The sequence below is a fragment of the Brassica napus genome, chromosome C4 (genome assembly GCF_020379485.1).
Source record: "Brassica napus cultivar Da-Ae chromosome C4, Da-Ae, whole genome shotgun sequence".
Lineage (NCBI taxonomy): Eukaryota > Viridiplantae > Streptophyta > Magnoliopsida > Brassicales > Brassicaceae > Brassica > Brassica napus.
In genome coordinates, this window is record NC_063447.1 from 18,922,173 (window position 1) to 18,949,711 (window position 27,539).

The following is a 27,539-nucleotide window of genomic DNA, read 5'->3' on the forward strand; positions in this document are numbered from 1 at the left end:
TGTTATTATCACCTTCAAGATAACATTGTCAAAAAGTAAAAGGGAAACATCTCTTGTACTTGGTGAAAGATGTTGCTTATGCTCATACGGTTTCAGATTTTGACCGGTACATGGCTGAGATACGGAGTGCAAACCCAGACCTTGCAACGTATTTGGAGAATGCCGACGTCAGCCTATGGTCAAGGGTTTATTGTCAGGAGGACAGGTACAACATAAAGACAAGCAACATCGCTGAATCTATTAATTCCGCTCTGAAGCGAGCTAGAGGATTTCCGATTCAGTTCTTGTTGGAGTTCATAAGGGAGAAGCTAGGAAAGTGATTTTGGAAAAGGAGAGAAGATGCTTTGAGTCTCCCAACTCAACATAGTCGGGGTGTTGAATACTTGCTTGATATTCGATCGGAGATAGCGGATACGATGACGGTACAACCAATTGATGGATGGCGATTCTTTGTGAAAGGTGGCAAAATGGACTGTGTGGTTGATTTGGAACATGGAAAGTGTGATTGTGGTGTCTATGCAGTGGAGAAAATACCTTGCTCTCATGCTATAGCTGCTGGAACATCTGCTGGTTTGCATATCTCTACACTTGTATGTCAAATGTACTCAAAGAATTTTCTGTTTGCAGGATACGCAGAGAATATATATCCTTGTGTTTGACAGCAAGTTGAGGAACACACATGCTTTCCTCCGGATGTAAAGCGTGGTCCGGAAAGACTGGAGAAATCAAGATGACAATCTTGGTTGGAGCTATCCAGGATGAGAGGACGCAAACCCCGGAAGCAACACAGGGTTTATAGATGCTCAAAATGCAAGGAAACTGGCCATACGAAACCACAATGTAAGAAATGACGTGGACGACCTTCAAGTAAGTCGTCCAGAAGGTCGTCCAGTTAGCCGTCCAGGGTTTTTTCTTCCAGAAGACCTTCAAGTTAATCGTCCAGTGTTTAGTCTTCCAGGAGACCTTCAAGTAAGTCGTCCAGAAGACCTTAAAGTTAGTTGTCCATGTTTTTTTCTTCCAGAAGACCTTCAAGTTAGTCGTCCAGTGTTTAGTCTTCTAGAAGTCCTTCAAGTAAGTCGTCCAGAAGGTCGTCCAGTTAGTCATCCAGAGTTTTTTTCTTCCAGAAGACCTTCAAGTTAGTCGTCCAATGTTTAGTCTTCCAGAAGACCTTCAAGTAAGTCGTCCAGAAGGTCGTCCAGTTAGTCGTCCAGTGTTTATTCTTCCAGAAGACCTTCAAGTTAGTCGTCCAGTGTTTAGTTTATGTATTAAAATTTTGTGTTATGAACTTATCTGTGTCAACTTCTTTGTCAAATTGCACTACCAGACAAATTTAAGAAGGTCTTGCCCTTTATATTATCCGAAAGATTACAAAAGGTCACTGCACAGAAGACTTTCCAGACTACTTATAGTTAAGTCGTCCAACATTCCAGACGACTTAACTGTAAGTCTTATGCGCAGAAGATATGTTACAAAATAATCAATTTCAAATACACACATCAGCCTAATCTATCATACAAAATAATTCTAACGTAGCCTGTTTATCACCCCTCATACGCACCCAGGTTGGCATCATTGTCATTGTTTTCGAACTCATGCGCGTCAGGAAGCTCTTTAAATATATCCACCGCCATCTTATCCCTCATAGACTTCCCGTTGGGCTTAGCAAAGTCTTTTTTACTAAATGGCATCCCAAGAGCATGACATTCAATGTACTTTAGAGCGTACACGCCACAATCACCAACTCGGGCCTGAGGTATATTGGTCAGTTTCTCATATGTGAATGGCTCCAGGCTGTATTGGGCACGTTGTTCGTCTGAGGAAGCGCACTCAACAAGCAAATAAGGGACCATGTAGAGAAGAAGCTCCATTACCACATCGAGTTCTTCTGGGGAGATACTGGAACAAATGTTGTCCCAGACGACTATGTGCTTCTTAGGGATCGATATCTACATAGCAATCCAATGAGTGTCGGTGTAGTTCACTGGCGCATAGACATCATCAATATCCGTCCCCCAAACCTTGTTCGATTGGCAAAATGATGGTATAGTGCCTGCATAATAATTTCACGCCCCACCAGAGAGTCTTCTTCCTAAACCGTTCTGATCGGGCTCCGAGTCCTTAAAATCTTTGTAGTTGAATCTCCATTGCTGAGCAAAGAGATGATTAAGGAAGCACATTCTCTCCTGAAATGTTGTGGGTTAGCGTCGTACCTCTTTCTCAGCACATTAATCCAAACATCAATATGCTGGATATAAAATAGAGTACAAGTAAGAAATAGTAATGAAAATACACACATGCTTAATAAGCACTCTGTTGCATCAATGTGATGAATCTTCCAGCCAAAGACCGTTTCCTTTTCTGTATCACAACATACCAAAAATAAATAAAATGAAATGCTTCAGATATAGTGGATCACTTTCTACAATTAGAGAGTCTTAGAAAAACGGTTTTCTTACTTGACGACGCAGGAGCCTTCTGGTATATATAGCTTGCTCGGAAGGACTCCTCTAGTAGCATGCAAGCTCAGGTATTGATTAATCTACAAAACACTGGACCAGAGTGAGTAAGCAGACAAGCAAAGGCACACACAATCAGGATCACTGGCTATCTATCTACACATATAAGGAAATACTAGTAAATAATTGAAAACCTAAAGAAGGCAAAAAGAGATAGGTTGAATCCATAAAAAAAAAATCACTTGTGATTTGCAGAGAAGAAGCTGGAAATGGGAAAGGAAAAAAGTCGTAAATTGAGATGGACATCAACCCTATGCTTGCTGGTTTGCAAGAAGATGATACATATGGGAAGGTGAGACAATGTTTTCATCAAAAATACGATTGACCCTAACTCTTTATATATTACTCATGTCCACGCTGTGATGGATCTTACTGTATAATTAATACAGTAAGAAAAGGAGAGTTTCTAAGGAGGGAGAGGATTTGAAGATAGATCCACTGGATGGGGATAGTTTTGCAAAGAAACGTTCATGGCAAATCTATGAGCTTATAATTAGTTACATCTATTACTGGGGTTATAGAAGTACAATGTTTGCATATTCTTCCGTGTTCAATATACACGGAATAAAGATAGAGATATTTTGATAGAGGTTAAAGTTGCGTAGCGTAAGAGGTAGATTGCTTTGATAGATCAGTTACAAAACTTGCAGGGTCAGAGGAATAGAAGAGCCTAATTTTCTTGGAACATTGTCACAACACATGAAAACATAAGAATGTGAATTCATACTGAAGCTTTAACACATTACAACTAAATCAGGAAATCAGATTTGATCACAAAGACAAGGAAATATCGAATCAAACAATTAAAAAAAAAAAGTGCAAAAGAAATCAGCAAAGCTGGCTGATCATCTTGTGTTAGCGTAAGGAAACGTCAATGCTTTTGCTGAGTTCATCAAGCTTTGTCATTCGCAGTTTCTCGCTTTCAGTAACAAGCTGAACACATTTCACACCCACAAAACAGAATTAGAAAAACAACGATCGTATTAATAAACAGAAAATACAAATTAAATTGTGACAGAATGTTTCACCTCGACTAGCTTGCTAACAAAGATAGCTTTCTCTTTGTTCTTTTCATTGTATGCTTCAACTGCTTCTTTGAATTCCCTCTCCTGTAAAGAAAATAACAATTAAGACAGGAATCTTCAAGAATGATAAGATTAATGGACATCACTTAAACACACATTTATTTATTACCTTTCTTTGACAACTCTGTCCTAGTGGCTTGAGTTCTCGGTTAATAGCATCGACTCTTTTCCTTATCGCCGAAACCTCCTTACGCATTGGGTCGGTAAGAGCTTCCAGCTCCTGAAAAATTTGTACAACCACAGCTCTCTCAAAAATGATTTGGCTAAGTTCTTGAAAATGTTAAAACCAAAAAACTTACTTCCCGAATCTCGGCTAATCTCCTAGTAGCTTCCTCGGCGAGTCCAAGCTTTTTCTGGACCCTATCCCTAACCTCCATCTTCCTCCTCTCAATCTCATCTTCTTTTTCCTTATACAAAGCCAAAGCAGAGCGTGAAAGCTCCTCTTCTCTGTCATCTACCATGGGACTTCCATTGATGCTTATGGTGCGTTGAATAAATGGTGATTGTGGCTGCTCCAACATCTGTCTTGTTGTTGCCATTGTTCCTCCAGATCTTTCTTCTCTCCCTCTGTAAAGAAGATGCCTTGTTATATATAACCCAAGACTTGGCCTTAAGAGCCTATCACAACTCATTAATATGTTGCTTCTGTTTCTTTAGCTTGTTAATGGTGTTACGAATGTCAAATGACCAAATGGCCCACATGGCCAACACACCATTACTGATTAAACATCCAACTTAGAGACTTAAGAGGTCAAAGAAATTAATTTTAATATGAATTTAACATTAACTTGGTTCAAAGAAAAGAAAGGAATACCATGTGGGGCTAAAGCTCTAGTAGGTTAAGATGTTTCTTTTCAATTGGTAATTAACAATTTTCTTGAGTTTGGTATATTTGATATAGGCAGCTAAAATGTTATTCTCACTGTTTGGTTCCCAATCCATAGATAAGACAAAGATATGTATAGATAAAGTTGGCACATGTATGGATTGGGTCGAGATTAGAAAATAAATGTTAGGTGTGTAGTTGAAGGCAAAACAGAAGAAGGATATTGTAATTTGCCAGGCAAAACAGATAATAATAATATTTCTTTTTTCTTTAGAAAAGGAAAAGCCAGAATAAAGATGTTTCATGTGGAAAGATGAGTGCTTGTAACGGAAGGCTTCTTGTAATGTGGAGACAGTTAAATATGGGAGTACTGTCAACTGTGGCTGAAACTTATGGGAAAAGCAATTGTTGATATATACATACATATTTATCAGCACAAGTCAATTGAAACAATATGGATATTGATATGACTTGACATAATACATAATACATAACATGTGTTATGGTCAAGTGGTTGAAACATGCCATAACTCGCCTTTTTTGGGTTTGCATTTCTTTGCATAAATATGTGTCTGGTTCACTAGTAAAAATGTCTGCTATGGCTCCGGTAAAATTGTGGCTACAAAGCCGAAAATCATGGGTATATAGAAAGTAGCTACGATTTCAAAAAAAAAAAAATTGTAGTTATAGCTTTGTGGCTATCAAAAACCGTGTAAACATTGGTTATTGGGAGATAAATTTGTATAGAGGTCGTGAATTTTAAGAGTTGATAGATTTTAAAAGTTACGTGTATTGTAAAAGTTTATATACATTGACTTATGAAATTTGATCATAACTTTTTTGGATTAGTATAAATTTTTATGAATTTGTATTACCTATTTTCTATCATTCTTTTTGTAAAGTAAATATACAATTTATTTATTTTCTAAATCATATAGCATTATTATTTATTTTTTCTTTCAAATTAAAAAGAAAATAATAGTGATACATACAAAATTGAATTTTTTTTTCTTAAATAGCTATTTTAAAGTTTTTGTCACAAAGAGAGTATTCAAAGAGAAAAATGACCAAAAAAATTCATAAAAAGGCAAAAGACGATTTTACCCTTTGCTTTATATATTTTATAGTAATAAAATAATAAAAAATTGAGAATAAATAAGTTTCTTTTATAATTTCGAAATATGTTTTCAAATTCGAACTTTTTAATAATTTTTATAATTTTGGATTTTTTTTTTCAAAATATTTTCTAAACTCAGGTTTGTTCGCGTAACCCAGGATTTGGCTCTCAAATTTTCTTTTTGAAATTCAAATTTTTTGTAAACTATTTTAAATTTTTATTTTAAAATTATTAATATTTATATTCAAAATGATAATTATTTATAAAAATAATTATATGTTTACCACTTTCATACTATCACTTTTCATTTTTACCACCACTAAAAGAACATTTTCAAAAATAAAGACTCTTATGCACTTGTTCTTTATATATATAATAAATAAATATTTAAATCTAAAAAAGTTAAAAATAATTTTTTTAATTTTTTTTCGAATTATACTATTTCGAAATTCAAACCCTAAACCCTAAAACTCAACTCTAAACCATAAACCATCAATCTTAAACCCTATTTTTTTTTTAAATACGAACCCTAAACCCTAAACCATCAACTCTAAACCCTAAAACATCAACTCTAAACTCTAAACCCTAAACTATCAACACTAAACCCTAAACTATCAACACTAAACCCTAAAAAAGTAAACTCTAAACCCTAAGCTCTAAAAAATTAACCCTAAACCCTAAAACATCAACTCTTAACCCTAAACCCAAAACCTTAAACTCTTAACCCTAAACTCTAAACCCTAAATCCTAAACCCTAAATCTTAAACCCTAAAACCCTAGAGTTGATGTTTTAGGGTTTAGATTTGAAGGTTTAGGGTTTTAGGGTTTAGGGTTCGAATTTCAGAAAAAATTTAGGGTTTAGAGTTTACGTTTAGGGTTTAGATCTGATGTTTTAGGGTTTAGATTTGAAGGTTTAGAGTTTAGGGTTTAGAGTTGATGTTTCGGAATTTAGGGTTTAGAGTTGATGTTTCATCGTTTAGAGTTTAGAGTTGATGATTTAGGGTTTAAAGTTGATGTTTTAAGTTTAAATTTAGGATTTAGGGTTTAGAATCGATGTTTTAGGATTTAGATTTGAAGGTTTAGGGTTTAGAGTTTAGAGTTGATGGTTCGGGGTTTAGGGTTCAGAGTTGATGTTTCATGGTTTAGGGTTTAGAGTTGATGTTTTAAGTTTAGATTAGTTAACCATATGTTTTTTTTGTCAAAGTTAATCAAAAGATTAGAGAAAACGGACATTTAAATACTGAACTTACTTAAATTTGCTAAACAATAAACAAACTTTTCATTAAGCTAAAAAATTAACAAATTTATGTTGACCGGGCCATTTTAGATATGAGTTTAGTCAACACTAATTAACGTTAAGTGGACGTTTAGCGTTAACGACCATGTAAACGAAGTCGTTTAAAATTAGAATTATCCCCAAATCCAAACCGTATGAACCCTCGATTTGATCCTTCTCTACTCTCTCTCTCTCTCTTCACACCAGAGCACAAAATCAAATCTCCAAACATCTCCTCTCCTAATATCGATTCTATCTCTTTTCTTCAAACGTGAAAGATGAGTTCGAAGTGTATATGTGGTAGTGATGTTGTACATTAACGTGGAAAACACAAAAGAATCCTTGGCGTCCTTTATTCCGGTGTGAAACTATGAAAGATGAAGTTTGGTTTGGTGAATTTCCACACCACTGTTGGATTTTTGCTTAAATGTAGAATTGTTATTTGCTAGGAACATCTTTTTAACAGAAGATTCACGCCTTCATTTTTACACTGTCTTATACTCTTTCTTATTCAAACATGTTTCCAAGTTAAAAGATAAGAACATAATAGTTTGTTTCTTTTACTGGTCGTAGGAAGAAAACCTTGTAAAATAGATAAACAAAACAAAACTGAGTTTCTGTTTCTTTATCATTGCTCTGTTTTTAGCTGAAACAAAGTGTGTTCAGTTAGTTTAAAAAAAAATAACAATGGCCCTGTTCGGCAAGTGAACGATACCGTAGCGACCAGCTACAAGAAAATAACACTGAGAACTGAGAATTAATGGACGAACATGTCAAGAGAAGAAACGTTCCTTTTATAATTATGATCGCCGTAGCTGCCGCAGCGTGTTGACGGGACGAACAGGGCCACTGTGTCTTCAGTTAGTTTTTTTTTTAAAGAAATTTTCTTTATTTCTCTCCTTTGGCAAAAGAAGAAACATTTTGATTTGTACTAAAAACATTCTTAAAAGTAATGGCAGGACTCGTCTAAGAACAACAAAAGCAACATCTAAGATACTGAAACACAACATCAAAGTTTTAGTGTAACTCACGACATGAAAACCATCGCAAAATCAAAAGTAAACAAAACAAAGGAACCATCATCTTCATTATCCAAGCTGTGATCCACCTTGTGAACCAAGCTGTGACCCTCCTTCCTATGAAAAACATAGCATATCAATATGATGTAAAGACATAAAGAAAACAACACAAGCATACATGATCCTTTCTTGGGCGACCTCGTGGTCGTTTAGGCTCGGGTTCGACCCTCGGATTTGAACAACTAACTTTGGTATGTCCTTCTTTTCTGCAGTTTGAGCAAGTCATAATGCGCTTATCACGACTTAGCCTAGTCTTACTTGTTGACTGTGAAGATGATTCATTGGCGCTTTTCTTTCTAGCATAATTACTTGGCCTTCCTCTATTACCTAACCTATTTGGTGGAGGCAAGACAGGTAGCCTGTTCAACATTGGCCACAACTTCATCCCTTCAACGGGCCTAATACTATGCTCATAAGTCTTTCTCCATTTTATAGTGGTGTAGTAATCTGAAACGTAATCGTCCACTTTTTGCTTCTTTGCGGAGATCACACAAGCGGCATGATTACATGGAATTCCATTTAGTTTCCACATCCCACAACCACAAGTTTTCAGATTCATATCAACACTATAATAGCAGCCATGGTCGTCAATTTCGAAGACATTACCAGTAGCCATATATCTAATACAATCCTGACCCTTAGCTATAGCAGATTCTATTGCAACGTGAGCTCGTTTAGTGAACCTAGTCTTCAACCTATTAGAAATTAGAGACCGTTTTGCTGTGCGAACCATGCATTGTCTCCTAATTTCCTCTAACAGGTCAAGAAGTGGTTTTCGCCTTGCCTCGCGGATTGTTTTATTGAAAGATTCATTAAGGTTGTTCAGATTATCATTGCAACATGAACCAACCTTAAAGAAAGCCCGCGACCAAGTGTGAGGATTGGTGACTTGAAGGTTTTGATGCGCCACTGGATTGTACCTCTGAAGCTCATTCATTTGCTCACGAAAGTCTCCTAAAGTGTAACTGCGAGCTATTTTCCAGAATAATCTCTCTAGCTGAGGGTCATGGCTATCTCTCTTCCAATTCCCAAGAATGTGTCTAGCACACATTCTATGTTCTGCATTAGGAAGCTCTAAATGAACAGCTTTCAACAAACCCTACATAACAACACATAAAACACTTGTTATTTTAATGTAAACCGGTATTAATATAAGTAAAACACTTGTTACCTTTTGCCTATCAGATATGATTGTGAAGTTGCTTCCATCACCAAGTTCCAAATCCATCTTTAGATGATTGACGAACCATGCCCAATTGATATCATTTTCGATCTCCACTACAGCCCAAGCAATTGGCACAATTCGATTATCTCCATCTCTTCCAACAGCAGCAATCAGTTGGCCCTTCACATCCCATTTGAGAAAGGCTCCATCTAGACCTATGATTGGCCTACAAGTGGACTTCCAAGCCGATCTTTGTGCTTCAAAACATACATAGAAGCGATCAAACCTTTGTTTGCTTCTTGGTGTTGCTCCTGGAATGGTCACTATCTCTGTGATGGTGCCTGGATTTTTCTTATGTAGTTCGGCTTCATAATCCCATATTCGCGAAAAGTGGGCTTCATGGCTAGCTCTCCTTTCTCTAGTGATTTTTGTCTTCGCTTTTCGACACTGCTCGTCGGTTACTATCAAGCTATAAGTCCGTTTGATCTCCTCACTAATTTCTATAGCTGTAAGCTTTGGATTCAGCCTCAATCTTTCCGCAAACAGTTGTGCAATTGACGAAGTCTTCAACAATTTTGAGTAACCAGACCTTATACAAGTGTGTTCATTAACATACACTTTTATTTGCAGCTTATGCTTCCTCTTTTCATACGAACAATACACCCTCCAAGGACAATCATATTCAGTGTCCGAGCAAACAGCACCAAGCTTCAGTTGTGATGAAATATATAGCTTAACGTCGTATCTTGTTTTCAATGAATACCTCAAAAGAGCTTGCTTGAACTCAGCCGCAGAAGAAAATGTCTTTCCTAAAGCCAAAACCTCATCGCTTAATGCTTCATCCTCTCGAGCTTCCCTTCGCGCATCCTCTTCTTCATCATCAGATGATATAGGATCAGGTATATTATCTTCTTTCCAACAGTCGTCATCTCCGCTCTCATCATCGTCTCCTCCATCATTCCTTGCGACATCTCCAAAGTGTGTAGGTAACACTTCACAAGCTTCTTCTTCAACTCGAATGCCACATGCTTCTTCTTCTTCGACATCATTCTCTTCAGCTTGTTCTACCAATTCATCATCAGAATCGTCAACAATGGCTTCACAGTCATCACCAGGTACACGTTCACGCTCCTCTCTGATGACGTCCTCAGCTTCATTCCTCTCCATATCATTGTTTTCAACCACAACTGGGGATTCATCTTTGTGTTCTATTGGCTTAGGTGGACGGATAGGAATCTTTTTCCTTTTTTCCTTGGGGTTCATGGTCAGAATTTTACGAAGAATCAAAGGATAAGTAAATTGCAGTCTTGGATTAGGAGTCTAAGGGGAAGGAGAAGTGATGAAATCGATTAGTTAGGGTTCATGCAGTTTCTAAGTTTAAAACGACTTTGTTTACGTCGCCGTTAACACTAAACGGCCGCTTAACACTTATTAATGTTGACTAAGCTAGTATCTAAAACGGTGCAGTCAACATAAGTTTGTTATTTTTTTAGGTTAACAAAGAGTTTGTATATTTTTTGGCAAATTTGAGTAAGTTCAGTATTTAAATGCCCGTTTTCTCCAAAAGATTATAAATGTCTTTTACCCTTCATTAAAGATGAGGGTAAAAGTGGTTAGTGTAAACATGAAAAGTGGTACTTTGAAAATGATATTTTTGACAATTTTCCATATTTGTTTATATGAACAAAAATTAAACAGATGATAATTATATTTTTACTTTTCTTAATATAATTTAAACTTTCATAAATTATAGGAATATTTGTATTGAAAGATAAATCTTTATTAAAAGAATAATATAATAGTTTATTAACAATTTAAAATTGTTAAAAAATGACTTTAGAAAAAAATAACTTTACAAAAAAAAAATTCACAAAATAATAAATTTAATTGATTAGAGAAATACCAATTTAAATCATTTATAAAATCAAGTTTAATTGTAAACATAAATACTCATTTAAAATTAATAATAAAAATAGATGATAAGTTTATTTTTTCTATAAAATAAAATACAAATATATGAAATTACATTTAACAAATATTTTTTAATTTTTGAAGAGATTTTTAAGAGGAAAATAAATCTGCGCTTTAAAAGCACGGATCAAAATCTAGTTATAATGTTAATCTTAAAAACTATATAAACCAATATATAAATGAAACAAAATATGAAATCATAGGCCAGTTTAAAAAAAACAAAAAAAATATGAAATCATATTTAGTTTTACAAAAGCATTAAAAAGTATATAATATATATATATATATTATAAGAGGAAGAGTTTTAGAGTCTAAAAGTTGAAACCAAAATATTTACCGGATTAGTTAAATTTTTCACCTATCCCCTTAATATTAAAATAGGAGCATTCTTAGAGAGTAACCTTATGCTCATGTGTTATTAACAAATATGCCATTTCTTATGTGGCATGACCATATTCATTCTCACATTCTCTAGGTAAAAGTCATCTCTTTACTAGATTTATTACATATTTTGCCACTACTCATTAATTGGTGCTTAACATAATGTTTTAATCATACATAATGTTTTAATCATATTAATTGGTAACTAGCGATTTAAAACCAATTTGAGATAAGAACTCTCGCCTTAACGATTTAAAACAGGTCCGGGACAAGAACTATGCCTTAACGTATGTTGTAATAATTTAACGTTTAATTTAATGTTACTTTCGTGACATATCTACTAATCACAACATATTGCCGTCTACTCACGCATGAAACATGTATATCAAAACGGGTTATCTGAATTGGTTTTCATATCACATAGAAAATATTTGATCAAAACCGGTTAAAAATAAAAAAAAAACGTTTTAAAAAATCAAAAAACGTTTTTAAAAATCAAAAAACCCTAAAATCCTAAAATTTTCAATCAAAAAACCCTAAAATCCTAAAATTTTCAATCAAAAAACCCTAAAATCCTAAACTATCCATTCAATCCTAAAATTTTCAATCAAACAACCTAAAATCCGAGATCAACTTCCAAAACCCTAAACAATTGATAAAAAAGAAGGTTTGGGATGATTCTTACATGATTTGGGGTTTGGGGAAGAGATATGAGGGTGAGGAGAGGATTCGCCGGTGAAGAGAGGTGGAGAAAGGCCGGAATCGCCGGAGAGGGGGAGAAATCGCCGGAGGGTTTTTGTGAGAGAGAGGCCGCGGAGATAAGGAAGAAGGAAGAAGAAGGGTTTTTATTTCCGAGGATTCCGACGGACACGGGTTCGTCGGTATTCCGTCGGTATATTTAAAGTATACCAAATGCCGATTCGCAAAAATTTTCAAGCGGTTTGGTTCTCCCGGGCTAATTGAAATTCCGACGGAATGTGTCCGTCAGTATTTTCCGACGGACACATGTCGTCGGTATATTCCGACGGAATTCCGACGACTTAGTGTTTAGGGTGTTGATTTCGAGTTTCTAAATGCAAAATCCAAATCTTTGATAATATATATAGTATTTGCATAAAGATTTAACAATAAAAATGTTTTATAACACGATTTTACACAACAACATTTTTTGTAGTGTAAGCTTATATAAATATGATTGTATAAGTATATAATGTTAAGATGAGATGTTATGAAAACAATGATATGCATACATAAATATTTTAATGAGTTGTTATATTTGAACGGTTGCGATCTAATACTATACTAAACACTTATTATGTGTTATTTTCATAGTTTTGGCATCTAAATTTATAGATTTTTATGATTGAAACTTTATAGAAAAACATGTCGTCGGTATTTTCCGACGAAATACCGACGACCTTTCCAATTTTCAATGAAACCCGTTGTCGTCGCTATATCGTCGGTATATTGCGAGGGATTTCCGACGGACCAAAAAAAAAAAAAAAAAAAAAAAAAAAAAACTAATCAGAATCTTCTGAATCTTCATCAAACTCCCCAACCTCGGCTTCCGGCTCTGAATGTACGACAGCATCATGTCCAAACACAGTCAAATTCTCAACGAGTTGAACATTTTCCAAATCTTCAACTGCCTGGGCGTTGCTGGTAGACTCTGGTTGCAATGGTTCATCATCATCAGAAGTTCCAGCCACTCGTCCTCTTGGGTTGATTTGCGTTACAGTAACCCATGGATCGTCTCTGTACGTCACCCGAGGGTAACTGATGTAGCACACCTATACATATCAATTATACAAGTATTAGTAAAATATATAACATTAATTAATTATATTGGTAAAAAATTATGAATAGATTGACATACCTGATCAGCTTGCGAACCAAGAATGAAGGGATCATAATATTGAAGTTTCCGCCGCGAATGAACTGATGTAACACCAAACGCATCAATCTTCACTCCTCTATCTGGGGTGGTGTCATACCAATCACAATAGAATACTACACAACGCAATCCAACCATTCCAGGAAATTGGATTTCCAATATTTCTTTTATGTTGCCGTAGTAGACATCGTCACCAGAAGAAGATGAAACACCAGCATCATATGTTGTCTTAGAATGACCTTTCCTTGTGAATGCATTTCCTCGCGTACAAAATTTAGGATATGATTTGACCACATAGTTTGGTCCCTGCACAAATTCGCGTATCCAATCATCGAACACAAGACCTCTGGCCAAACCATCATTCACCTATAAATTAAAAACATTTATGATTGCAAAATTAATTAGTTTATATATATTAAATTTAAACTAATCATTTGCATAGGGTAATATGATATATGACTCACATAACTACGAAGCCATGCAGCAAATCCTTTATCTCTAAGTTGTCGAAGCTCATCTTCTGTTGCATGCCTGTGAGTCATACGCAACTCCGCCATATATACACTATATACAAAAATATTATCAATATGAAATAAAATTATTGAATATTAATCTAACAATAAATGAATAAATATTTTTACCTCTCATATTGTAGAACATCTTCACAGTTGGTGAGCAAATATGTTTGCAAATGAGCGTGCTCAGTGTCCGTAAGTCTCCGCTTCGTGAATTTTCCACTAAGTCGTCCTATTTCCTTGAACATGCTTGGGACAGTAACATGATATGTTGCTCTCTCCCCTCTATCATCATGCCGAGCAGGTCTTCGGTGTTTTGTATGCACTTCTGGTGGAAAATAATTTTCAGCAAAGATTGCAGTTTCTTCATTGATCACCTGTGCCACTATAGATCCTTCCACCCTGCTTTGATTTTTGACCACCTTCTTCAGATGATGCATATAACGCTCAAAAATATACATCCATCTGTACTGCACAGGACCACCAAGTTCCAATTCTCTTGCGAGATGAATAGCAAGATGTTCCATTACATCAAAGAATGATGGAGGAAATATCTTCTCAAGGTTGCACATGCTGTCTGGTGCGTTTGTCTTCAAATTATTAATACCCTCTTCAGTCACTACTCTGCTGCATAAGTCGCGGAAGAAAACACTAATCCCTACATAGATAAAAGACATAATTTTCGTAAGTATTAAGTTTTTATAAGCATAATTGTTAAATATAAAAATAAATTAAATTGTAAAAATATAATATACCTGCAATTGCTTCATGAACATTACGTGGCAATAATGCTGAAAAAGCAAACGGAAGGAGGCGCTGCATAATTACATGACAATCATGACTCTTCAAGCCAGTAAACTTTCCTTCGCTTCTATCAACGCAGTTCCCCAAATTTGATGCATATCCGTCAGGAAATTTCACTTTATCTGTAATCCAATCAAAGAACTCTTCTTTTCTAGCACCATCTAGCCGATAAATGAGAAAAGGGGCCGTACCGTTCTCATCAACGTGAAGTTCAGAACGATCACAAATATCGACTAAATCCAACCTTGACTTCAAATTATCCTTCGTTTTACCTTGGATGTTAAGGACTGTGTTCATCAGATTATCGAAGAAGTTCTTCTCAATATGCATGACATCTAAATTATGCCGCAATAGATGACTCTCCCAATATGGCAGATCCCAGAAAATACTCTTTTTGTGCCAGTTATGTAGCTCTCCAACCGCATTGACTCGAATGTTTTCATGTCCACCTACATCTGGCGTCCTTTCTGCATCAAAATACCTAAACTGCTTCAACAAATCTTTCCCACTAACTTCCTCAGGTGGACCATCAAACACCTGCTTGTTCTTCGTAAACGAAGTCTTACTCCTGCGGTATGGATGATCAGGTGGTAGAAATCGTCTGTGACAGTCAAACCAACACGTTTTCCTTCCGTTCTTTAGTTGGAAAGCATCTGTGTCATCTTGACAATATGGACATGATAGCTTCCCATGTGTTGTCCATCCAGATAACATACCATATGCTGGAAAGTCACTTATTGTCCACATAAGTACTGCCCGCATCTGAAAGTTTTCTTTGCGCGAAACATCGTATGTCTCAAAACCATGCGCCCATAGTTGTTGCAACTCATATATTAGTGGTTGAAGAAACACATCTAGTGATCTTTTAGGATGATCTGTCCCGGGGACGAGAATTGAGAGAAACAAAAACTCTCGTCGCATGCACAAGCTCGGCCGTAAGTTGTACGGTGTCACAATAACTGGCCATAGAGAATACTGCCTTCCATGCTTTCCAAATGGGCTGAAACCATCAGTAGATAATCCAAGATAAACATTTCTTCTCTCTTCCGCAAATTCTGGATATGTTGACTGGAAATGTTTCCAAGCCTTTGCATCTGAAGGATGTCTAATCTCACCATTTGTGGAATGCTCTGCATGCCATCTCATTGCTTTTGCTGTGCGCTCACACTGATACAACCTCTTCAATCTTTCCGTCAAAGGCAAATACCACATTCTTTTGAATGGGATCGGAACTCTTCCCCTCGTCTCCTGATAACGAGGTTTCCCACAAAATTTGCATACATTCCGTGTCTCATCCGCTCTCCAGTAGATCATGCAGTTGTCAATACATACATCTATCACTTCATACGGTAGTTGAAGACCTGCAACAAGTTTCTGAACCTCGTAGTATGAACCCGGTGCAAGGTTATCCTCAGGTAGAATACCTTTGACAAAATCAGTAATCGCATCCATACATTCTTCAGCCAAATTATAGTCTGTCTTAATACCCATTAATCTAGTTGCAGATGATAAGACTGAATGACCATCTCTACAATTTTGATACAAAGGTTGTTTTCCTGCATCCAACATGTCAAAAAATCTCCTAGACTCGGGGTTTGGTTCTTCCCCTCTATAATGATCATGTACCATCTGCTCAGTACCTACACCATAATCTATATCCGTTCTAGATTCTTCTAACCTAATATCAGGCTGAGATTCACTAACAGGCTGAGGTTCGCTAGTACTACCATATTCATAACCAGTTTCCCCATGAAGGTACCAAACTTTATAATTACGTGAAAACCCTTTCATATACAAATGAGTCCAAACATCAAATTCTTTTATAACCTTATTATTATTGCAAGAAGAGCAGGGACATCTTAACATACCACTTTTTGCATCCGGTTGCTGTTGAACAAGCCTCATGAATTCTCCAATCCCTTGAACGTATTCTTCCGTAAGCAAATTGGTGTTCGGATCCAAATGAGGTTTATCCATCCACGAACGATAATAAACTTCTGAAGACATGATTTTCACGGAATTGTTATGACTAAAGAGAATGAAGAGAGAATGAAGTGTGAATGAGTTGAATGAGGAGGGGTTGTATTTATAGGAAATTGCTTACGGACCTCCGACGACTTTCCGACGAAATTCCGACGGATGTAAAGCAGTCCGTCGGAATTCCGTCGGAATTGTCCAATCTCAAACGGCTATACAACGGTCATATATATTTGTCGGCAACGGTCACATAGTTCGTCGGAATTCCGTCGGTATTTTCCGACGGAATTCCGACGACTTTGCTCTTAATCGGAATGTCGTCGGAAATTCGTCGGAATATACCGACGAACTTCCGACGACTACAACGGTTACATTTTTTATCGGAATGTCGTCGAAAAGTCGTCGGAATTTTCCGACGAACCATATTTCGTCGGAATTCCGTCGAAAATGGCCGACGGAATTCCGACGACTTAATTTTTTTGGATTTGGTCGGAAATTTGTCAGTATTCCGTCACAAATGTCCGACGACCTTGGTGTCCGTCGGAACCTTTGTCGGAATTCGATGTGTTTTCTTGTAGTGAAAGGTACACGCATGAAAAGATCTATGCAAAAATGTTTGAATGTAACTATGGGTCTGAATTATACTCAATATCAAAACCAGTTTAAAAAATGTTTGAATGTAACTATGGGTCTGAAAAGGTTTATGATCATACTTGATATCAAAACCGGTTTAAAAACTTCATACGGCAATCACGTCAATTATTGCCAATTCATATAGACGTAAAAAAAGAGAGTGATTGATTTAAAATTTAATTGTAGCAACCAAATTTAATGATATGATCCTAGGTGATAACTAATTGATTTAAAGTTAGCTTACATATTTCCAAAGTTGATATCACGTGACATAATGAATCACCTTGCACAAGGTGAAATTCTTTCATCATGAATTTACTCATTTTATTTTAAGTCTGCTTACATATTTTTGAAAACTGATTGATTTAAAACTAAATATCGTTGAACAGATTAACTCTTTGTTTCCTATTATTCCATGTGATTTGACGAGCAATGAATAAGGTAAGTTATCAAAATTCCATATTAATTTAATGCATTAAGTATAGTTTGAATGTAGAATTCATGTTCACCGTATTCGGACAAATCTATTATTTTCTTGCAAAAGAAGATGAAAACAATATAACATCGGTTCACTTTAGTACACATCCAGATCAATTAAGAAATATAAATAAGGAAGTCAAAATATTATTTTTTCCAATTAGCTTCAACGCTTTTATTTCCTTCTGATTGTACATAATAACTCTGAATTAGTGATTAACGTTATTGATTCGACGATCAAAGAATAAGGTACATTCTCAAAATTCTATATTAATTATTGTTACAAAAATTAAAATAACCGGTTAGATATGCAAGTATACCCTAGACCCATCCATTGCATCTATAAATACATGGCCTTATAGCTACACTTCCACACCACCGTCTCCTTCTCAAAACATCCTTACCAAAACTTTCGAGTTTGCACATCACTCATGGCGGGCTTTAACTTCGTAGCCGATGTGAAACATTTTAAGACAATGCGGAGAGTGAGGGTTAGTATTGTTCGATTGTAAAAGCAATACTCTGCTGTTGGTGGCCTAACCATTGAAATGGTTCTCATTGATTCTAATGTTATTATTATTGTTTTTTACTAAGCTGATACTTTGTTATGTCTATTTATAGGATTGCAAACCATGAGTTCTAAAGACACTTTTCAGTTGTGGTTTTATCAGTTTTTTTTTAAATTTTTGTTTCCTTATAATTTGCTTTTTTAGTATTTTATTATTATATTATCTATTTTTTCTTTTTTTATATATTCATAATTTATATTATGAAAAAAATATTGCTTGTGTTTGATTTTATCATAAAGTCATATTAAATATATATAAGTCTTTATTTACTCTCACATTTATTTAAATTCAAATATATTTAAATTACACCAATAAATTAAACAATATAATTTAAAAATTATAATCTCTTTTGATCAATAACCCCGTGCAGGGCGCGGGTTATCATCTAGTGTTTTAGTAAATGATTCAAAAATTGGTTTTGAGGTTGAATCATCTTCAAGCAAGTGCATATGGGTAGGTAATAACTAATTTGGGAAACAATCAAAACTGCTTTCTGGTGAAGCACGCGAGATTCAGATTCATTATTTTTCCCTTTGCTTGAATAGTCGAAGTTCAAATAAATGAGAGATTCATTCCAGAAATAACAGATATTATTTAACCAGTGGTGGTAGTCCAGTGGCGCTTAAGGAAATAAACCCAATACGGCAAACCCTGGTTCGAACCCCGCTGGCCACACGGATATGGACTATTGTTTTCGGCTCATTTGAATGCACAGGAGAGGGTCTATCCGTGGACTGTACCTCCACCCGGAAGTTAGGTCTGTGTCTTTAATAGACCCGGATTTAACCCTTTTCTTTTTCAAAAAAATAACAGATATTATAATAATACAAATTTTTTACATCTAGGACTTTCTGCAATCAAATTGTTATTGAATGGGATAAAATTACATAGAATGGTATATCCATATAAAGTTCTACGAAACTTTAACCATATAATAACTATTAAATTAATTCTATTAAGAAAATTAAAATATCCTTATGTATTTTAATTGACAAATAGATGGATTTATTTAAATTTTCCCGTATTTTATTTATTTATTCCATTACTGTTTATTTAATTTAATTTTTATGATTGTTGTTTATAACCAGAAAGTAAATTTGTCAAATGGAAATAATCTATATTATTAAAAGAGAAATACAAAATAGAAATATCCATTTGTTTGCCATTGAAGTATTTATTGAACTTACTTTTTAGTAGTTTGTCTTTTCTTAATTTAATATCTATATTATTAAATATATATTGCCCTTTCCTAATATAAATAATATATTTCTTAATAGAAACTTAACCAAAATACATTTTCCAATAGATTTTCTAATATATTTTTTTAAAAAAGAAATATTTATTAATAATAAATGATAAAATAAAAATGACACATCGTAATCAATTTATATAATATATATAAATAAAATAGAAAACACTCTATTCAAAAATTATTGGTATAATATTTTCATATATATAAATCCAATTAGTTATAAATATTGGATTTGTTACAAAGTTATATAATATACGATTTAAACTACACAGGATAATTATTCAAATTAATAAATAAAAAATTTATGTTTTATGTGTTATATTAATTATGTAATACATTTAAATTTACAAATGTATATTATACCATTTAGTACAAACTAAAATTTTTAAGTGAAAACAAATATTCAAATAGTCGTGGGTCAATATCTGGGAATAAACACTAACAATGTGGGATTATTTTCTTAACAATTTTTTAAATAGAAACTATAATTCTTAATATTTTTTATATCTTAGTGAGTTTATAAAAAAAAAAAATTAAAGGGTGCTACAATTTTGAATTGGAAAAATTTATGACCCACCGCTACGCTATTATAATTAGGATGATTAAAATTTATATCATAGTATTTTATATATCGCAATACATTTAAACTTGTAAATATATACTAGACCATTTAATACAAAAGAAGTTAAGAAAAAAAAATATCCATACAGTTGCGCGGGTCTAGATCTAGTTTTAATATAAATTAGGAAACACATTGTTTTAAAACATGTTAAATTAGTGGTTGGCCCGCCCTACGGACGGGTGAGTTTACAATAAAACTATTTTATATTAAAATATATTTTAATTTAATAAAAAATTAAAAAATTAACTTCAAATTGAATAATAAATATAATATTTTTATTCTAAAATAAACAATTATATATATGAATAAATATTCAAGTCCTTTGTTAATTAGATTGTTGCTTTGTGTATATTTGTGAATTGTTATCAGGCTTTGGTGTTTGGTTTTCAATTCAGTTTTGGTTTGTTTTTTCTATTTCAAGTTCCCCGTTATAGATATAAAGAAATCATTTGGTTATTCGTGAAATTTTGTTCGGATTTGGTTAAGTTATTTTTAGTTTTTGGTTCAGTTAGGATAACAAAGTTAAGGTCATATGTGATAAAATTCTGGTTCTGATAAACTCCGATTTGGGTAATTTGGATGACAGTGTTGTTTTATTTGTTGTCTAGGATTATGTGTGTTTATTCATTTGTTTTCCAATTAATGATGTTCCTTGTTCTATTTGAGGGTTGGTTGGTCATGTATTAATGGGAGTGTGTAGACAGTCCATCAAACTGTATATTTAGTTTGTCAATTTTTTTATTTTAGCTTTGAATGTATTAATTGATAATAAATTGTAAACTTTAAGAACATAATTGTAGTTATTAAAAAATTTATTGGTTTAAAATTAGGGGGAATATCTAGTTAGAAAATATAATGCATTGGTAATCAAAATGTTATTTGTTAATATGTGTACATTTTTTAAAATATACATCTTTTTGAATCACAAATATTACTTTAGAAGTGCTCAGTTGACAATTTTTTGTTGTTATCCTCTCTTAACTTAAAAAAAGGTCTATTAAATTATTGAGATATTTTATAATTTTGTACATATGGATAAGCTCTAACATTTTATTTTGGGGAGGAAAATGACAAAAGTAAGAAAAAGTATATTATTATTTTTTTCAAAGTTTGAAAACAATTAAAGACTCTGTTTGGTAATGAGTTTTATCTTTGGCTTCCAGCATTGTAAAAACTTTAATGACTTCAAATAAAACTCATGTTTTATAGTTTTCAGGAAATGAAGACTTTAGGATTTTCTTAATGCCTTCAAAGCTTTTGAAGCCATGTCACCAATTACAACATGCGTTTAATGGCGCTTGCAAACATTTCTTTACGTTTCAATTTTCTGTCACTGCGATCTTCTCCCTCTTCCAAATTCACTCCTTGATCTCGCTTGGACACCCTTTTCTATTGATTGCTATTTGGCAATGAATGACTCCTTATACTCTGTTTAGATCCAGTGATTAATATCAGCCCACCATTTCTTGAACATTGTGGTTTATCTCGGCAATCTATGTATCTGGGGAGGTGAAGGACAATACAATATGTTTCATAACAGAACATAGAGACTCAAGGGAAAACTCTTATCAGGCGCAAAACGACGAAAGAGGTTCCTCAGTTCTTGAAGTAAATGCCATCACAAGCTTCACAATGATCTTCCTCTCTTGCTCTTACAAAATTCTCAATCATTGGTTCCCCTTGAGAGCATATAAAGAGTTTGTGTGAACAGCAAAAAGGTGGAAGCATTGCTGGAATCAGGCTACTCGCTCATTAAGGAACAAAAACGCATCTTGGAAACAAACCTTTCCAGGGAGTACATGAAGAACATTGAGAATTAATACTGTACACAACGATTATTTTTGTTCACATTTTTAAAGTCTACTGATAAACTGTACAAAAATCTTTAAAACATGACTAAATCACTCTATAGAGTTTACTTATACCAAAACCATGAGCATGGAACCTATAGCTAATGTGGTGCAAATACAATTCATTAGATGTGTATACATCACCACATAACATGTAACTGCATAGAAACACAATTTTCAGAAAACTTTTTAACCTTAAGAAGAGGAACTGCACTCTACAAAAGCAATTGAAAATAGATATTTTGTTCATTTGACTACAACGATCTTAAAGTCAAAAACAATGTCCACAGCTTTTAATACAAGTTAACAAAAAGGCTCTTGTTAAACAGTTTCCAATCTAAATTAACAAAAGCCTCCTTATTTTAAATTGTATTGTTTGACCATATAATCATCAAGGAACTTGTTGGAATTCTTTACTTCTTTCCATGCATATCCTACACATACACCTAGACCTATGTGTCGTAGTATATCATGACACTGTCGTTGAGTGGATACTGATGCTTGGCTGCAAATTTAAGTGAAAGGAAGAATAAACTATGAGTTTAGAGACACTCTTCTCTATGCTATTTTCAAACCTATGATGTGACTAAGTAATCAAACCATATTTATTATTGAATTGTGTAGTGTAATGCAAGTGAAGATTGACAATGTGTGTCTGCAAGGAAAATGGAAACGGCTAATTTTTGCAATTAATATTACCTGGTCTAGGGAACCCTTGTGGGTAATCTTCATAGCAAGAAGCCCATCACCAAAGACGCACGCTATGTGTCGCATGGTTCTCCTGTGGCCGTATCTTCATAGCTTCCGTGACCTCGAATGATAGCAGGATGAAAGCATTAGCAAAGGTTGAGACAATCGGTCCACCTGCATGACGACATTTATAGAGATGTTAGTTACATATATAGCCACAACAGTCATTCACCCCAAAAAGGCTTTAAAACAAATCAATACTGAAAATCATTTGTTCCGTATAAGTTTCAAAATTAAAACAGAGAAACACAAAGACACAAAAACATAGTGAACTGAAAAGCTTGATACATAAAAATAGAGTTTGGGTGTATCACCCATGATGCAGAAATTGTGGACATCTCGATCTACTACACATGACTTGATCTCTTGTAAGAATCACATTCCCTCTTCTTAATCTTACAAATCTCTTCTCTTCCTTTCATTTCCACTAAGCTTGTACATAGGTCCTTTCTTGAGGAGGTGTTCAAATGTGTAAAGGCTATGCACGGTAAACCTTGGATGAGCAGTGTTTAACAAAAGGAAGATGAATCAAGAGAAGTGTGAAGTTAATAAGTTGCCGTTATAACAACTGAAAAATAGAAGCGACGAATGATAACTACAACTACCTCTACATCAACTATCAAGACAACATCGGCCATGCTTGGAAGCATAAAGCAGGAGAAAGGGGTTACCATTGTTTGGGATTCCGTTGCAGTGATGCTGTTAATCACAGAGAAGGAAAACATTTATAGACGGAGCTTCGAGTGGATGAGGCCGAGTTAATGCTAAAGAGTGGGAGAAGTAGTAGGAACGACGTTAATGTTTTGATAAATGTATCTGCTAGGCGAAAACTGAAGACGTTACAGAGGCGTTGCTTGGAGGTTTCGAGATCCCAAAAGTCAAGGCTATTGAACCCAGCAGTTGTGTTAACGATGATAAACCTAAATTCCTAAGGCCCAGTTTGATAAGAGAATAATAGCCCAGTTAGAAAAACTCATTGTTTCATGATCGAAAAAAGTAAAAGATGATGCCACGTGGCTGTTTTTGCCCCATACTCTGATACTGAGGTGGAGGGCTAAGGAGAGAGGTATGATAAACCTAAATTCCTAAGGCCCAGTTTGATAAGAGAATAATAGCTCAGTTAAAAAAACTCAATTGTTTCATAATCGAAAAAAGTAAAAGATGATGCCATGTGGCGGTTTTTGCCCCATACTCTGATGCTGAGGTGGAGGACTAAGGAGAGAGATAAGTAAACTTTATTATTATAGATAGATAGATAGATAGATAGATAGATACGTTATAAATCTCATCTTTTTTGAAAAGTTTAACATAGAAATGTGAAAAAAAAAAATTCAGATGTATATTCAAGGCCCATACAATTAGTAACAATATATTTGGGCACACTTATTATAATATTTAGCCCAGTTAACTTGTCGTAGATCTCTCTCCTTGAGCTTCCACACCTCTTGTTCATTTGTGTAAGCGGTTTTCAATAGCAGCCAGACGCACCTTAACGATCTACCATCAACCAGGTTCTCTTCCCTTCCGATCATCTTCTCCTGTTAGATTCCTCTATTCTCGTTCTCGAGGTCGTATATGGTTCTAGAGATTTTGTTTCATTTCCCTGTTTCTTTAGTTAGGATCACGATTTGGTTTTTGCTTCTCCGCTTACGTTTTATATATATCCGTTTAGGTACCATTATCTAAAGGTCGGTCGTAAGTATTATTTTGCAGAGATATGTTTTCGTTTCTCTGCTTCCATTTTGCTGTATCAGTGTTTAGGTTTTTGATTCTCAGATTTGCCGATTGAGTTTAAGATTCTTGTTTGTTTCGCTTGTAACGGTTTTGAGCTCATTGTGCTTAATCCATACATTGTTTTTAACTCTAAGTTGGATCAGATGAGGAAAACTGTACATATCGTATAAAGTAGTAGCTATTTGCTTGATGCTCACTAGTTAATGTTTTCATGATTTGTATACACAGGAGGGAGGATACTTGTTCATCACCATGGCAACAAGAAGCGCTTTCAGATTTGTTTCTCGGAGGTTCTCTAACGGAAAAGTTCTTAGCGAAGAGGAGAAAGCTGCTGAGAATGTTTTCATCAAGGTATAGTTTTCTCTCTGCATCTACGTGAGTGACTTTGATTTGTCAAAAGGTATCTACTTTCCTTTTGTTGATGATGATGAAAACGTCCCTTGATTCTATCTGTCTCCTATCGTAAACTATTAAAATTGGAATCCTTGAAGCGAAATTTTCATCTACTTTCCTTTTTATCGATCCCCTAATTAATATTTAGTTTTTGTTTTAAGGAAAGTAAGTGTAGTTTGTCATAAGAGTTAGATCCATTTCCCTTGTTATTTTTAACCTTATCGCTTACTCTCCTTTCTGTTTAAGAGTCATATGCTGTTCCGCTTTCTTTAGCTTGGTTATATATGGGTTTTCTCCGTAATCTCCTGAACAAGCTACATTGGTGTTGCAGAAAATGGAGCAAGAGAAGCTTGAGAAGATAGCAAGACAGGTAATGATTCGTTTAACTTGAGTAGCCAGCCAAGTTATCTCTATCAAGTAAAAGAGATAAAATTTACAGTCTAACATTCTGATGAACTACTAGGGTCCGGGAGAACAAGCAGCAAGTGGAGCCAAGGCTAGTGGTGGTGGTGGATCTCCACCATCATCAGCATCGGCTGAATCAGGGCCAAAAGTGTCAGAAGACAAGGACAGAAACTATGCAGTGGTGGCGGGTGTGGTGGCTGTTGTTGGTGCCATAGGTTGGTACATGAAATCAGGTGGAAAGAAGCAGCAGCCAGAGGTTCAAGAGTGAAAGATCGATGGAGTAGCGAGTGAATAAAACACAGAGTGGCTTTTACTCATTCCTCTCTTGTGAGAAACTATGGACTACTTGTCACTTTTCTTTTGGTTTTGACATTTATTTCGGAATCTTCAACTACGTAAAAGACTCTTCTGCTCTGCTCTTATCAAAATAAGTGAAAATTCTCAGACTTAAATAACCCAACATAGATGCCGAGTTGAATTGAAATTTTTGCGATGTGCAATTGACAGACTGAAATCAGATCAAAGGTTGCAAAATATTGAATCGAAACCCTAAAAAAAAATTTAAACTTCTCTCATTATTCTTTGGTAACTGTTTTTTTTTTTTGGTGTTAAATCGTATTTAGCTAGGATGGTTAATCTGTAAATGCAGATTTCAGAATAATAATCTGAAGTTCTAGCGAGATTGTTAGTGTAAACGAATTGAACTGAATCGCCAACATCAAATTTATTCATCATTCACAATAATTGTGGTTTTAGAAAATCATATTTTGGCAAGGATGGTCGTTATGTGAATGTTGATCTGAAAAAAGGCAAGAATTTGGAGAAGAGACACGAGGATAATGAATTTAACTAAAAATCTCAAGAGAAATGCAGAAATGTCAAAAAGATAACCCATCCAGTACAAACTAAGAAACAACAACATAAAATGGAAAAGGATTACAAAAACATAAGCCAACAAGCATTACTGCCTTACTCGAATAGACTGAAACCCATGTCCTGCAAATCAACACACACAAAAAAAAACACAAAGTGAGCCATCATTATTTCACTAAGAAAATGTTTTTAAGTTTTGCTAGAGACAAAGTGAAACTTACATCATCGGATTCTTCCTTCTCTTCTTTCTTCTCTTCCTTCTTGGCCTCAGCCGCAGGAGAACCACCACCACCACCGCCGGCAGAAGGAGCAGAGGCCATGGCAACACCACCACCACCGCTTGGAACGGAAGCCAACTTCTCCCTTCCAGTAGCAATCAGGTCACACAAGTCTTTACCACTGACTTCCTTCAACAAAAGCTCAATCTGAGAGTCTTCAGATTCACAACCAACTGCAAAACGAAAAATAAAAACAATGTCAGATTCCATTACTTGTTCTTTTTTTCACAAGAGAGTCCCATTTCAACACAATAAATGATGCTTATTTGATCACAGTTTTTCCACCAAAAATGCCCTAACACAACCACTACGCTAAGTATACAACAAATAGCTATCAAATCAAATCAAGTATAACACACAATAATACATGGAACTAACTCTAGCATACGAATCACATACACTTGCAGGATTTGACTAAGTAAGAAAAAGCAAGAACGAACCAGATCCGAGTATTTGTTTGATATCGGCACTGGCTGGGGAAGCTTTTCCGCTCAAAGCGGCGAGCAAGTAGGCGGCGACAACCTTCATTTTCTGATCAAAACACAAGTGTTATGTAAGAAAAACTTCCAACAGATTGGAAAATGAGAAGATTAAGGAGAAGTTGACGTGAGCTTTACAGTTGGTGGAGATCTCGATGGAGGCGGAAAGCTAATATTTTTTTGTGAAGACGGCGACGAACAAGTGAAGGGAAGGTATTTGATTTATATAGGGTTAGGGTTTTACTGTGTTTCTTCCCTCTATCAATGTCACCGGTTCACTTCATTTGGCCCATTTATTTTTCAAGCCCAAATTTGTATGGGCTCAAGTTCAGCCCAGCTAACTAATTAATAGGTGGTTTAGTTGGATTTGATTATTTGTTCACTACAGTATAAATTCAAACAATAGCTCAACAAAATTTCTCCAAGTATTTATAAAGAAAATATCAATAATTGTTGTTTTAGCTGTGATAAAGATCGGTACGGGTGGACGCTCGGATACCTGTTCGAATAAGATATTTCAGATTTTCGGATATCGAGGTATAGAACTCGTTCGAGTATTTATATATTTCGGGTAGGATTCGGATATTTAAAAATTCGGGTTCATGTATTTTAAGTTTG

At 34.9% G+C, this 27,539-nt stretch overlaps 3 protein-coding genes across 5 annotated transcripts; 1 reads left to right on the top strand and 2 right to left on the bottom strand.

Annotated features, from left to right (window-relative positions):
* Positions 1 to 3,174: 3,174 nt before the first annotated feature.
* Positions 3,175 to 4,336, bottom strand: LOC106394878. Its single transcript, XM_013835429.3, has 4 exons — positions 3,901 to 4,336; positions 3,711 to 3,821; positions 3,545 to 3,625; positions 3,175 to 3,449 (listed from the first exon to the last, which is right to left on the bottom strand). Exons 1-4 carry the CDS (start codon positions 4,231 to 4,233, stop codon positions 3,372 to 3,374), a joined length of 603 nt encoding a protein of 200 aa, XP_013690883.3. The 5' UTR covers positions 4,234 to 4,336; the 3' UTR covers positions 3,175 to 3,371.
* A 19,786-nt stretch (positions 4,337 to 24,122) lies between these two features.
* BNAC04G16640D (uncharacterized protein At2g27730, mitochondrial) lies at positions 24,123 to 25,737 on the top strand. Of its 2 annotated transcripts, none has more exons than XM_013830636.3 (4): positions 24,123 to 24,270; positions 24,722 to 24,844; positions 25,218 to 25,256; positions 25,350 to 25,737. In XM_013830636.3, exons 2-4 carry the CDS (start codon positions 24,746 to 24,748, stop codon positions 25,557 to 25,559), a joined length of 348 nt encoding a protein of 115 aa, XP_013686090.1. In that variant the 5' UTR covers positions 24,123 to 24,270; positions 24,722 to 24,745; the 3' UTR covers positions 25,560 to 25,737. The 2 variants fall into 2 exon arrangements, with proteins under 2 accessions (XP_013686090.1, XP_013686091.1); XM_013830637.3 differs by having other exon boundaries at positions 24,195 to 24,327.
* Positions 25,738 to 26,131: 394 nt separating this feature from the next.
* On the bottom strand, positions 26,132 to 27,174 carry LOC106390152 (60S acidic ribosomal protein P2-2). 2 transcript variants are annotated; one of them, XM_013830555.3, is made up of 4 exons: positions 27,060 to 27,172; positions 26,883 to 26,973; positions 26,386 to 26,615; positions 26,132 to 26,287 (listed from the first exon to the last, which is right to left on the bottom strand). In XM_013830555.3, exons 2-4 carry the CDS (start codon positions 26,968 to 26,970, stop codon positions 26,261 to 26,263), a joined length of 345 nt encoding a protein of 114 aa, XP_013686009.2. In that variant the 5' UTR covers positions 26,971 to 26,973; positions 27,060 to 27,172; the 3' UTR covers positions 26,132 to 26,260. The 2 variants fall into 2 exon arrangements, with proteins under 2 accessions (XP_013686009.2, XP_048610498.1); XM_048754541.1 differs by having other exon boundaries at positions 26,132 to 26,615; positions 27,060 to 27,174.
* Positions 27,175 to 27,539: the final 365 nt, after the last annotated feature.